Source organism: Halyomorpha halys, unplaced genomic scaffold (assembly GCF_000696795.3).
Source record: "Halyomorpha halys isolate HHAL.00 unplaced genomic scaffold, Hhal_1.1 Scaffold306.1, whole genome shotgun sequence".
In the NCBI taxonomy this organism is placed as follows: Eukaryota; Metazoa; Arthropoda; class Insecta; order Hemiptera; family Pentatomidae; genus Halyomorpha; species Halyomorpha halys.
The window spans coordinates 112,019-126,319 of NW_027106917.1; the positions used below are offsets into that span (position 1 = coordinate 112,019).

Here is a 14,301-nt window from a genome sequence, read left to right on the forward strand (position 1 = left end):
TTTGTTTTATTTATTATTATTATTTTTTTTTTGTATGAAAGTGTACAATTATCATTATTACCCATTACCCAAATTTGTGGCAGATTGTAATATTATCAATAAATAAAAGTTTAAAAGTTAAATTTTGTAAATGCTATTTTATTCAATGGTATTTTTGATGCCTATTTTATTGAATACTATATCCACAAAACATGGATAATTATTTCACTTGTGATCTCATTCATTTTTTTAACATTTTTGAAAAAGTTTGCCAATAGAATATGTTACTATTTGAAATCAAGCTCAACTATTGTTTTTATATTATTGCTTTTGACATTAAATATGTATATAAGTTATGAGGATTCGAGAGTAAAACTTAAAAAAAAGACTTTTTTTTTTAATTTTACTCTGGGACTAATGGACTAATGGGACTCGAAGTGGGATACAAAATGAAACACAAAAGTCCAACAAAGATACTGATTTATTCTTGCTTATGCTTCTTAATCCTCTATATATGCATTCTGGCTTGTTGACATGCGGAATTTAAGTATTAAGACTCATAATACCTATGCTCTGATTATTACTCCCCCCTGCCAGTTTACGAACAATTCCTCATAAACTCAAAAAAAATTTCATAACAGAAATGAAATACAATTATATATTTATATAAGTATAACAAACAAAAAATAATTAAATAGAAACACTTTTCCTTTTTATTGTACGACACACATTCAACAAGAAAAAAAAAATTAAAATAAATCTCTTCTATTTACACAATAAACATCTTATATTTAAACAATTTTCATGTTTACATAATTAGCCTATTTAGACAGTTTTTTAACTCACACTTTTTCCTATTTACACTCTGATTACACACACAAGAAAAGAAAAAAAATGTGTCTAATTTAGTTTAGTGAGGAGGCACTCCAGGTGTCCATAGAGCTGCTATCCCTGGGAACCTTAATAGTTCAACATGAACGGTATGTTCCTGCATACTTTCAATTGTCACCACGTTATGTTCCCGTATTGTAATCACCCGGAATGACCCCTAATATCACCGGGATCCCTTAGTCCTATTGGACCCCAAACGGCGGTACACAACAATCCCAATTTTAATGTCCTCCATCACTTCGTGGAGGTTCAAATTTTGTCGTTCCACGTTTCTCACGCTCTACCCGCCCTCTCGCTTTTTCCCATAACTTTCGCATGACCATCGCGTGATTCACAATTTCCCCATCTGCTTCAGCCGTGCCTATAAAGTTCCTATGCCGCCCTTGTGGCCAAGAGACCTTCAAAAGTAGTTATATGCGGCCCCGCCCTTACCATTGCCTCGTCCGGCTCCAGTCCTTTTGCTCGCGTGATAAACCCGTAAGTAATTACTGTGGTTGCTATGAAGTCTTTCTACTCCTCTTCTACTTTTAGGATGGGCTGGAGTGTTAATATGCCCCCCCCCCTACGGAGTCCATTCCCTTAGGAATCGTGGGACGTCCCCTGCTGGTTCCCCTTGTTCTTCCTCTACCGCATTTATTGTTATTGCCCGAGTCAACCAATCCGCCTCCACGTTCTCGTTTCTCTGTTTTAGTTCTATTTCGTACACCGATTTACTAAAAACCAATAGATCTTCCATGTATACTTGGCACATGGATTCTTCTGTATCCCTAAGAAACTCGTCCATTAGTCTCTGAAAGGTGATGGGATCATTCTTCAGTCCAAACAGCATTCGCATAAATTGATTTGCTGTCTAAGTAGACCATGTCCTTAGAGGATTGTTATTATCAGGATTTGTTAATTCATTTTTAGTTTGTGTTAAGACTCCTTTGTTTTTTTTTTTGTTCTGGAAGTTTGAAATATTATTTATTTTCCATGAAACAAGCAAAAAACTATACTCAGCATTCAACTAGTGTCTAAGGGTTTCTATATTTTTTTCTTTTTTCAAAAAAGAATTTCTTCATTTATTTGTTGGAGAAGTCAATTCCTCCAAATATAATGTAAAAAATAAAAATATTGGAAGTAGATAGTTGACTGTATGAAGTAGATTGTAAGAAGATATGCTGGGCAGCAGCCAATAAAGGTATCAAAATAGTAAAAGAAAACTATTTATTGTTAACTTGATTATCGGTTATCGGTTAGCTGTGTAATTTTTTCCTATTCCTGCTGTTGTTGCTTCAATTTAAGGGCAAAAAACTACTAACAGCTATCATTACCCTTATAACAAAAAAAAATTTAATTGGTTCAATATTAATTATTAAACTAGATATTAAATGTTTTTTTATAATAGAATAATTTATGATACTAATTATTTTGGAAATTAAATAATGATAATGATATCAAATAATAAGTAATAATAAATATAAAGATAAATAATAAGTAATGATATTATGTTTTATAATACATAAATCAGATTCAGATCTGAGTAAACAAACTGGTACATTTAATGAACTTTATGGTGCTGTTAATGTTCTCCTCACTGGAAGAACTAGACCTTGGAGCCTTGGTAAATTTTTGAGGCACCACAATTTTCCATGATCCCTCTTTAATGAGGACACTCCTCAAAGATGTATAGCACAGACATAATCACTTTATAAAGTTGACACTGAGGTGGATCTTTCCTTGTTATGAGTTGGTGATGGGTCAACCGGCAGTGTCCAATTCTGAGATGCGTTATAATCACCTCCTCTCTTTTGAATTTTATTTTTTTAAATATTTTTAGATCACCAAGTATGTTAATCGATGTTGTACTGAAACTTAGAAATCGTCCTTATATATTTTCAATTTCTCTAAACCTCACTGGTCCTTTCTCAACTTTGGCTGGTTTACTATACAATAATATTGATCCTATAACCATCATAGCACCTGTTATTAGTAATACAGTCATCCTAAAGTTAAATAAAAATACAGAAGCCAAACCACTGATGACTATAGCGAGGGATGTTGCGAAACCCTTGAGAATATTATCTGAATGTTTGACAACTAAGAATGACAGCATACCTCCTGCTGCTTGTAGAACAATGAGATAAGCGATGAAGTAGTCATAACCATAGAACCAACCCAACCTAACTACCTTATTCCAGTCTGAAATGAGGCACATTAAAAGAGCCAAAGGAAATGACAGGAAGGTCAGCTGGACGTTCCTCATCCAAATAGAAATGTCTGAACATTTTAGGATCATCTCAACGACAATACCGGCAAAGCCTGAAAGAAAGCTGGCTACGAGTACAGCAGAAAATCCAATGAACCTATTCTGGGCATGACTCATATTGGACTGTTTAGGCGCTTCCGAACAACTAGATAGCTGAGCGATTGCTACTCCTAAAACTAGGAGCACGAGAGCAGCCCACTGTGATGGCAACAATTTACGTTTCAACATTAAAACTGAAAATAGTGATGTTGTCAGGATCCTCAACTGGTAAGTGATCTGAAACAAAAGGAAGAGGTAATTGTGAGTATTGAACTCTTGCTATATTAAATATCGGAAGATAAAATGATTGGCAGTATGGTCAGCAAAGATACACAAATAAACATAAAAAATATTTGTATCAATATTTAGACCTGAATTTCAGGCATTCATTAGGGTTGAAAATCAAAACGATATAGCAATCTTAATTAATAGAACCGTAAAAAGAAAAAATAATAATAAATATACTTAGAAATATACATAACAATTGTTCCGGTAACCTACGGCAACGGAAAGGTTGATTCGGAAAGGCTGCCATGTATAGGACCAGTAGCGCCCATGTGGCCAGCATCAAAAGCTTGCCTCCTCCAGCGCTCTTGGTGGCAAGAGAAGCAAGCCAGGAAGTGTGAGATAGCCATCTTGTCTTCAACCAGAGAAGCGTCCATCCTTTCTTTTTATTCACTCATCAGTAATATCCACCATGAGTGAGTAGATTTACTTGAGTGGTTCCCAGCAGCAGAGGGAGGAGAGGCTTGGAGATGCGGGGGGGGGGAGAAAGAAGTAAGTCCACATTGCAATAGTTAACATCCACATCATCATCAACCACCTCAATCTTAGATCTACAATTTCCATAGCCCAGTCATACAAAATTCTACTTACAATCTAATCATAATATTTTCTTTCGGTCACCCCCTACACCTCTTGTAACTTAAAACAATAGAATTTTATTACATTTAATCATGTTTCATTTTTCAATTATACAGTCCACTCAAACCCAACCAGCCAACCAAAAGTAAAGTGTGTCTTACAATGCGGTTGAAGGCATACTTCATACAATAATAAATTAACTATATGGTAGTTGATTGATACTAATAAAAGATAAAATATACCATTGTAGAGATAAGAATTATACAAAATAAATAATAAAAAAACAGAGAGTGTTCAAGTATATATCGTATTTTTTTTTCATACATTTTATTATCTTAATTTAAATGGGTTTTCATTATTTTTGACATTACTTACATTATATTAATTCCATTACTCATCATTTACATTTTCTTCTACACTTTTCATAATGTTTATTTCTTTATTTACTTGAACACTATCTGTTTTTTTTATCATTTATTTTATATAATTCTTACCTCTATAATATTATACTTTATCTTCTATTAGTATCAATCAACTACTATATACTTAATTTATTGTTATGTATATTTCCAAGTTTAATTATTATTATTTTCTTTTTTTTTTTTTTTGGTTTCTCCGAATTAAGGTTGTTTTTCAGCCCTAATGATAAAGGCCTGAAATTCAGGTCTAAATGTCGGCACAAATAAATATGTTTTGTTTATTTGTTTATCTTAACTATCCACACCCATGACAATCTTCTCCTCTTATCAATCTATGGTCAGCTATTAACACCTCATTATATTAATTATTTATGAAAACTTTGTTGATAATTCAGTGAGCTCGATAGTGTGTCATACAACTTTCGCTTACCACCCTAAATAAGACCCCAAGTTTTGTGTAGTGTTAGTAACCTCGTGTTGAAGCTGTTGCTATTTTTGAAAAAAATTAAAGAACAGGGAACGTGAAAATTATGAAAAAAGTATTTTTATTTTTCTGTTGCTATACAAATTCGTGTTTTAGGTTTTCTTAAAGGGAATAAAGAATATAAACTTTATTCCTGCCAAAAATATAACAATTTAACAAAAGATAATGACGGTGTAATGCTAACCACAGCTCAACTTTGATATTAGCCTTGATGAGATAATAATGCTTCATAAAGACACCATTTGGCAATGATGGATTAGGAGCCACCCACCAACTCACTCAAAGAGACAAGTTTCTCATTTTTAGCTTATGAACGGGGTACAACCGTCTCAAACTAACTATTCCAAAAGCTCCAGATTGCCTCCAGTCCTCTCTACAAGTGTAGAGAAGGTGAGCACATCCTCCAAATGTTCAAGCTATTTTCGGAGCAAAGAAGACTGATGTGGCCCTCTCCAACTTAGGTGCAGAGAACTCTATATGAGCCTGGAGGACTTCAGGAGAATCACGGAATTCATTATTTTAATCCTTCACCTAGCCAGCAAGATAGACAGGACATGTGGCTTGAAACAATCCATCAGGACATCTCTAAACAACAATGAATGCCACTATAGTTGGCAAGAGACTACGTTGGAGACCAAAAACCAGATGGGAAGACAGAATCAACAAAGATGTGAAAGAGCTATATTAGCCCAAAAGAGGCTGGTTCAGGAGGCCAACAAAGGTCTGTAGAGCAAAAAAAAAATGTGGACTAAACTATTTGTATATTGATCAGTTAATAGTTAATGAGGGCTGTCCGTACCTCAGGTGGTTGAGGTCTTTGCCACCTTGGAACTTTATATAATAACATGTGGTTATTTTGGGACTAAACCATTAGTAAGGGTTTCAATATGGTATCAATGAATACTTAAAACTTGGTACTTCAACATGTTCTTGAATGCTAATAATGAATTTAATCTTTAAGTTTGGTTTTCTTTCATTCTAAAAATAAATAAAAATTGTTTGTTTCACCTGTAAGTTGGCATTCTTTTTACTAACACTTAAAAATAAATAGAAATTGGATCTTTTTTTTTTTTTTTTTTTTTTTCAAATTCAGGCCCTAGTTAGTAAAGAGAGCTTAAAACAGAATATGTAATATAACATTCTAAATATCTGGCTCACTTATAGTACAAAAACCCAAGAGGAGAAAAAAATCTCACCCCATTTTTTATTACATTGATAAAAACTATGTATAATTACTAGTCAAAATTGATGAGTCTGCCAAGTACAGGTAGGGGGAATAAAAAATGGTGGCTGTTTGAAAGCGATAAAAAAATTTAATTTTTCATTCAGAGCTCTATATCTTAAAAATTAAGAACAACACAAGAAAACCTAAGAGAACGTCATTAAAAGATGAACAAATTTGCTAAAATATGAGCCCTAAAAAAGTTATTTACGTTAAATAGTTCTCGAGATAGCTTTTTAAAAAGCAACATTTCATAAAAATGTTGTATGGGATGTACTGATAAATCAGTAGTTAGTGAATTTATTTTGAAAAATCTATATCTCAAAAACCATTTGACGTACAGATGTCTAGTAGCACTCAAATTAAAGCTAGTTTAATGAGCTATAAAGTAGTTTATCTTCGTAGGAGTAATAGTTTTCATGAAATTTGCTAATATAAATTGATTTATATTTGTTCGGACAAATTTTTATTTGCCAAATTTATATTCATATGTGAATATCATCAAAACTACTACCCCTACGAAGATAAGTGTCATAAACTACTTTATAGTAAGTTAAATTTCCTTTATTTTGAGTGTTGGCAGACATATGTGCGTCCTATGTATCTAGAGATATATTTTTTAAAAAATCCAACAACAAAAAATACGAACAACTAGAAATTAACATTTTGTGAGTTTATTTTGTCAAATATCATAAAAACTACTAGTCCTACAAAGATAAAAATTATTAACTATTTTATTGTAAATTTACCTAGCTTTAATTTGAGCGCTGGCAGACATCTGTACGTCAAATGGTTTCTGAAATGAAGTTTTTCATGAATCAAACTTATTGTTCGAACAACTATAAATCAATTTATTTTAGCATATATCATGAAAACTACTATTCCTACGAAGGTAAAGGTCATAAACTTCTTTATAGTCCATTATACTAGCTTTAGACATCTGTATGTCACATAGTTCCTGAGATATAGATTTCTCAAAATAAATTAACTAACTACTAATCTTTCAGTAGATTTTTAAGAAACTTTGCTTTTTAAAAAGCTATATCTCGAGAACTAGTGGACGTAAATAGCTCTTTTAAGGCTAATATTTCAGCAAATTTACTCTTCTTTAAATAATGTTCTCTTAGATTTTCTAGTGTTGTTATTAGTTTTTAAGATATAGAGCTCCGAATGAAAAATTAATGTTTTTTTTAAAGGTTTTGAAACAGCCGCCATTTTTTATTCCTCCTACCTATACTTGGCAGACTCATCAATTTTGACTATTAATTATACATAGTTTTCATTAAAGTGATCAAAAGTTGGGGTGTGATAACTGCCTTTTTTTCTTCCCAGCTCTTGTACTATTATATAAATACCTGGTAGGTGGTAGCATCAAGATGTGAAGCAGAGATGTATAACAGGTTATTCTGTATAACATAGACCAATGACGGAACTAGCACTTTAATAGTATCCATTTTAATAACTGTAACTCTATGACACAGGGCCTGTCTCCAAGATTTGAAATCATCATGTTCACAATATACCAAGAAGAGGCTTGCCATCAGTTTTAATACTTCGGTCATGACTACAACAGTAGATGCAATGAACATCGGACCTTCCCTGGTGCGGGAATAGCGCATACTAAGTCCAAGCAGTGCATTCTGTACCGTGAGGATGACTAAGCTAGTAACCTTGACGAAGTTGGCCGTCTGGGAACTGGGCATGTTTGCCTTGATATCTTGATGATCACTTTTAGTTTCATTGGATCTTTAATTGTTCTGTGAAAATGAAAAATTTTTAATTGGAAAATCATTCATTGACAATGTATTATAACAAAAAAAAGATTTAAATGAAACTGTTATAATATTAATTTAATAATTGAGGAGAAGATGGTTGGGGGTGCGGTCAATGAAAAACACAAATAAGTATGATTAACTTATTTTAATGTGCCAAAGTTTCGGCTAGAGTTTCTAGCCTTCTTCAGGGCTGTTCGCTGGAAGATCGAGCGCCTAATCAGCGCTCAACCTTCGCTCAAACTTTAGCCGAAACGTTGGCACATTAAAATAAGTTAATCATACTTATTTGTGTTTTTCATTGACCGCACCCCCAACCATCTTCTCCTCATTTATCATCCACGGTCAACTATCTCTCATAATTAATTTAATAATTGTTTTTGTTTTCAAAGATTTTATGACAAGGGCAATCAGCCTGCAAAACAAATAAATTAATAAAAATAACAACTAATAAATTTTTAAAAAAATGTTGTCTCCTCGAAAATGGCCTAAGTGCTGAAACATTGGAGATTTTAAAATAAAAAGTTAAGAATAAAAGTGGATCATTGAAGTTGGTATTATTATTAATATAAACCACTCCCAAAAAATCAATTAATAAACATATTAAATTAATAATCTAAAAAAAAAATAATTCAAATAGTAAATAAACTATTCATGCCAATGTTTTGCCCAACTTTACAGAGCTTCATCAGGGCTAAATAAGGTAAAAACTAAGATAACATGAAATAAATCTGAACTAAGATCAGACTAAAAATGAAATTGAACATGAAAATCTATATAAGAATGAAAGTAAACAAATTAAATTAAAATATTTTTATACAAATTTTTACCCATATCTTAGTTCACATTTATTACATATTATCTTACTATGTTACATGATTTTAGTTGATTATATCTTTTGTAGCCTTGATGAAGCCTTACAAAGTGGGACGAACAGTTGGCTCATAACAAATAGTTTATTAACTATTTGAGTTATTTCGACTCCACCCTAACCATCTTCCTTTTGTTAATGTTTTTAAGTAATCACATTGAATTTTGAATTGAATATTGAAATAAATTTACAAATGGCAAGTAATGGCTATGATTGGTATTTAAAATAATTTTACATTAATTAAAAATTAGAGATCTTAAAATCAATGCATCAATAGAAAACAAAATCAAATCACAGCTTAAATTAAGGTAACTTCACCAATATTAAAATATCTTTACTAAAATGCAAAAAAAAAACAATAAGTTTTACTAAAGAATATCCCTTGATCCTATTAACTCTAAAATAATATTTAATTTAGATATTAATTCATGATATGAAGTCCTTCATAGCTATAGCTTATTCTTCAAATGTCTTAGTGTTACAAGCAATAATTCATAATAGAAAGCCCAAATAAACAGAATGTTAAAAACCTTTATCTGATAATTTGTTAGAGTCAAATCATATTTAAATAAATCTTACCAAATCAATGACTTAATATTGATATTTAATTAATATGATATTTCAGAAATATATAAATATTTCATAGAAAAACATACAAGACTCTAAAATTTCATAATGATAATAATAATAGATAAATTTCATTGTATACGAAAAAATATATGATTAATATTTTGGTAGAAATATTGTAGACAAAAAAAATGTTCAAGAGCTTTATGAATATAAAATAAAGTAAATAGAATATGGTCTGGGAGTAGTCCAATTAAACTCCAATAGTACTATTTTATTTGAGTCAACGTTTCGCCCCATGTTGCAGGGCTTCATCAAGGCTAAAAAAGATACAAACACTTTTACTGCGTGTTCCTATTGTAACAATAAAGATGACTCTTTAGATACGCTCTTTATTTGTCAACACAACAATATTTACATTGACATATATAACAAAACATTCATAATTATTATTAACAGAAATATTCAGTTTTGTTTTTACAATGAAAAACAAACCCTCGTTTTGTCATTGTTAATCATTATTATTGATCATATGGCGAGAGGATTCAAATGGGGTTGCCACTAAAACAAATGTAAAATAATGAAACATTAAATGAATTATAAATAAAAATAGATTTAAAAGAAATATACTAGGGAAATAAAAATGTTGATAATAATTTCGACAGTGGCAAACCCATTTCAAACAGTCTCTTTGCTAACGTCAACTAGTGCCGCTGAAGACATTGATCTAATAATAATAATCTTGCCACCACACACTTAACATAAGTAAAGAAGTAAATGGAAAATTACAAGGGTATTTACTTATGTTAAGTGTTTGTATCTTTTTAAGCCCTCACGAAGCCCTGCAACATGGGGCGAAACATTAGCTCAAATAAAAATAGTACAAAATAATATTACTATTTAAGTTTAATTTGACTTCACCCAGACCATATTCCATTTATTAATACACACGGTCAATCAGTAATCTTCCAGCATAAAATAAAGTATTAAATTGTTAACTTAATATTATTTTTCACTAGTCCTATACAATATGCAACTTTTATTTCTAATATAAATAAAATTTCTAAAATTTAACTTATTATATAATAACAATAAATATATATGTTATATGCTAGTAGAAATCAAGGATGCAGAAAATATGTCTGCAACTAAAATAATCAATGTTTTTTTATACTAATGTAAACTTAAATAGTACTTTCAGAAATCCATTTACATCCTTTACTCACTTCTTTATTCTTTTAAAATTTTAATAACATTTTGGGCTCCTTTGCCCATTATCCAGTTCTACAAATAAAAATATTTCTAATCAACAGTTTACAATTAACTTACAGTAACAATTAACAAAGTTTATATAACACCTTAATAAAAAATGTTTTAATTTTAACATTTCTGCCAATTCGGCCATCCTGAAGGACAATCTTAATACAATTTTAGAACCACATCAATTTTAGAAAACTTTATGCAGGCTATTCTATCCAGGTCATTAATTTCAGTCCACAATTACCCTATTTTGTCAATTCTTCATATTAAAACTTAATCACAGTTAATTTTTAATTTAATATAAAGAATTGACACAATAACTCATCTATATTAATATGAAGAAATGACAAATAGTCTGCATAATTTTTTTTTAAATTGATATTGTTCTAAAATTGTATTTAAGATTAATCGCGAGGATGGCTGAATTGGCCAAAGCATCGGACTTATAAAAAAATAGAAATTGTTTTGAGACTAAAATTGGATAAAATTTATTTATTTCGAAAATTAAAAATATTTCCAAATGAATATAAGTTCTCTCTTTTTTTTTTTTTATTATTAACAAGCTTATTTTTTATCTTTCATTATTGTTGTTTTCAAACAATGTTTGCCTAAAACAGTTGTTTGAAAACATGGTTGCCTAAAAAAATTGTATGCATTCTTTTAAATTGATGTCATTCTAAATTTGTATTTATGATTGACCTTGAGGATGGCTGAATTGGCCGAAGTGTCAGACTTATAAAAAAATATGAATTGTTTTGAGACTAAAATTGGATAAAATTTATTTATTTAAAAAATTAAAAATATTTTTTGTAAATATTTCCAAATGAATATAAGTCCTCATTTTTTTTTCTATTAACAAGCTTATTTTTTTATCTTTCATTATTGTTGTTTGAAAACAACCATGGTTGCCTAAAAAAATTGTATGCATTCTTTTAAATTGATCTCATTCTAAATTTGTATTTATGATTGACCTTGAGGATGGCTGAATTGGCCAAAGCATCAGACTTATAAAAAAATATAAATTGTTTTGAGACTAAAATTGGATAAAATTTAATTGTTTAAAAAATTAAAAATATTTTCAAATGAATATAAGTCCTCTTTTTTCTATTAGCAAGTTTATTTTTTATTCTTCATTATTGTTGTTTTCAAACAATGTTTGCTTAAAACAGTTGTTTGAAAACTACAATGTTTGCCTAAAAACATTGTATGTATTTTGAAAAACAATAAGAAGCATTAATAAGAAATTTTAGCTTAATTTTAAGAAACAATTTAGATTTATAAATGGTCATAAATTAATGAAATGATGTATGTATACTTTAACATTGAATTTTGTAAATGTGTATAAAAAAAATTAATAAAATTATTAAAGTGCAATATAAACTTTGTTGATTGTAAACATTTTTATTTGTAGAACTAGATAATGGGTAGAGGAGCCCAAAATGTTCAAATATTAAAAAAATAAGAAGTGAATAAAGGATGTAAATGTATTCCTGAAAATATATATAATAAAGATTTAACAAATAAAAACCTTTCAAACTTAGTTGTAGAAGAGCAAATAATTATTTATAATTAAAATTATTATGTAATAGAGCATAAATATTTCATAATTAAGCTTATCTTATATTATCTGATGAAATTACTCACTTAATCCACAACAGAACAAAAAAATTACTACCATAAAAATAAATAGAAATGACGATGTTTTGAGTTTTAAAATACTAAATCCTAACAAATTATTTTAATTGTACTGACCCTTTTAGAACCAGAAATGAATATATGTAATTATCAATTGTATATGTAGTGTTCTCTTAAACTAAAAATTCCCCTCATCAAATAACATTAATTTCGTCATTTCTAAACAAATACTAAAACATAGTTTATAAACAGCCTAGAGGAAAAATTCCAATAAAATCTACGAACCATGAAACAATTCCATTCTATTGATTTTAAACAATGAACTTCAGAATAATATTTTAAGTGATAAATTTTAATTAATTTCTGAGCTGTTAGTTCCTTTGTGTTTTCTTTACTATTATCATAATATAACTTATGCATAATTGATGTAAATTGCAAATATAACTCCATGGCAGCAAAACTCTTGATGAACATGACAGAGAATTAACCTCAGTGGTTTTCAATACATTTAAAACTTAAAAGTTCAAAGCTGTAAAATAGAAATAAGAATATTATTGAAATGGTATTTTTGTCTATACATATCTTGTTTGTTTGTTTATTGTTGCTTAAAGGCGTAAAACCCTCTAGTCATCAGTGCCTATGGCACGCTAAAAATTATATAAAAATTAATAATAAATAAAATAAAAATAATAAATTAAAAAAAATCAAAGAGGTGTTATAATTTAGAAAGAAGACGATGTGCTTTTAAAAATGTAAACACTAATGTAATTTTAGCTTCCTCATCTGTGAGAGCTTCTGATAAATTTGGGGTCAGTCCTATCCTGTTTATTGTTGGCAAATAGTGAGTACATTCTTCAAAATATGTTCAATCATGAGAATGGACTGACAATATTTGCACGTTGGAGGTGGCAGTTTTCTGATCAGGTGAGAATGCATGAAGAGAGTATGACCTATTCTCAAGCGGGTTAGAGCAACTTCCTCCCTGCAGCTGTTGTTGAGTCTATACATATCTTATTCTTGGAAGTTCGTTGATTAACTGTGTGTAATAATGAAAGAGTGCAGTATGTGACATTGTTTTACCCCACATTACAGAGATTCATCAGGGCTAAAAACGATATAAACACTTAAATGAAGTAACAAAGTAAGTAAATAGATAACAAAAATAAAATTTAACTAAAGTGTTGCTAATTATGATGTAAATTTTTTATTTTTTATTATTTCTGTTTTCCCTAATTGTCTATAACCTTTTTGTAATTCTTATTTAATTATACGTTTCACTGATTCAATCCTATCAAATCACCTTTACACTTCATCGTAAACCTACCAACTGCCCTACAGTTTCCTTTAATAATGTTGCTCTTACCCTTCGAACAGATCCGCTACCTTGGACTACATCTGGACAAATGACTAACCTTGAATCCTCACATAAGACTGCACATCGATTTCTACTATTACAACACATACTGGACAAACAGTCTAAACTTCCAATTCATTACAAAAGACTGATCGACAAGGCTGTAATAAGGCCAATCTGGACATACAGAAATGAACGGTGACTCCACTAAACCTTTGAAGTTTTCTCGTATACAATCCTTACAATCCAAAACTCTTATAAAATCCTCAATGCTCCTTACTTTGTTACAAATAAAATCATACATAAAGACCTTAATGTTCCATCTGTAACCGATCTAGCCCGAACCAGATATCATTCCTTTCATTAAGAACTCCTTAACCACCCAAACCCACTAGTTTCTAACCTTACTTTCTCTTCTATTCAAGACAATGCTCTGAGGCCCTGAAAAGAAGATGGCCAGGAGACATGCTAATGTAAAAACGTCATTAGAATACTACCAATGGGTAGTTTCTCTACACACCTGTATCACTCCATATTTACTGAATGTGTTATTACTGTTGTAAATTTCAATAAAGATATTTAAAAAAAAAATGTCTAGTTGTTTTTGAGCTCTTTTCAGAAGCTAATCCCTCAACTTATTTTGATGAACATTAAGTTCCAAAATTATTTCTGTGTCTTAGCCATTGTACTAGGGTA

The 14,301-nt window shown here is 30.2% G+C and overlaps 1 protein-coding gene across 3 annotated transcripts; it reads right to left on the reverse strand.

The window, feature by feature from the left end:
* Positions 1 to 449: 449 nt before the first annotated feature.
* On the reverse strand, positions 450 to 12,458 carry LOC106681050 (UDP-N-acetylglucosamine transporter). 3 transcript variants are annotated; one of them, XM_014421170.2, is made up of 3 exons: positions 12,369 to 12,458; positions 7,502 to 7,903; positions 450 to 3,394 (listed from the first exon to the last, which is right to left on the reverse strand). In XM_014421170.2, the coding sequence occupies exons 2-3, from the start codon at positions 7,847 to 7,849 to the stop codon at positions 2,738 to 2,740; spliced, it is 1,005 nt and encodes a 334-aa protein (XP_014276656.1). In that variant the 5' UTR covers positions 7,850 to 7,903; positions 12,369 to 12,458; the 3' UTR covers positions 450 to 2,737. The 3 variants fall into 3 exon arrangements, with proteins under 3 accessions (XP_014276656.1, XP_014276657.1, XP_024216910.1); XM_014421171.2 differs by lacking the exon at positions 12,369 to 12,458 and adding an exon at positions 12,261 to 12,327; XM_024361142.2 differs by lacking the exon at positions 12,369 to 12,458 and having other exon boundaries at positions 7,502 to 7,710; positions 7,793 to 7,885.
* Between the last annotated feature and the right edge of the window lie 1,843 nt (positions 12,459 to 14,301).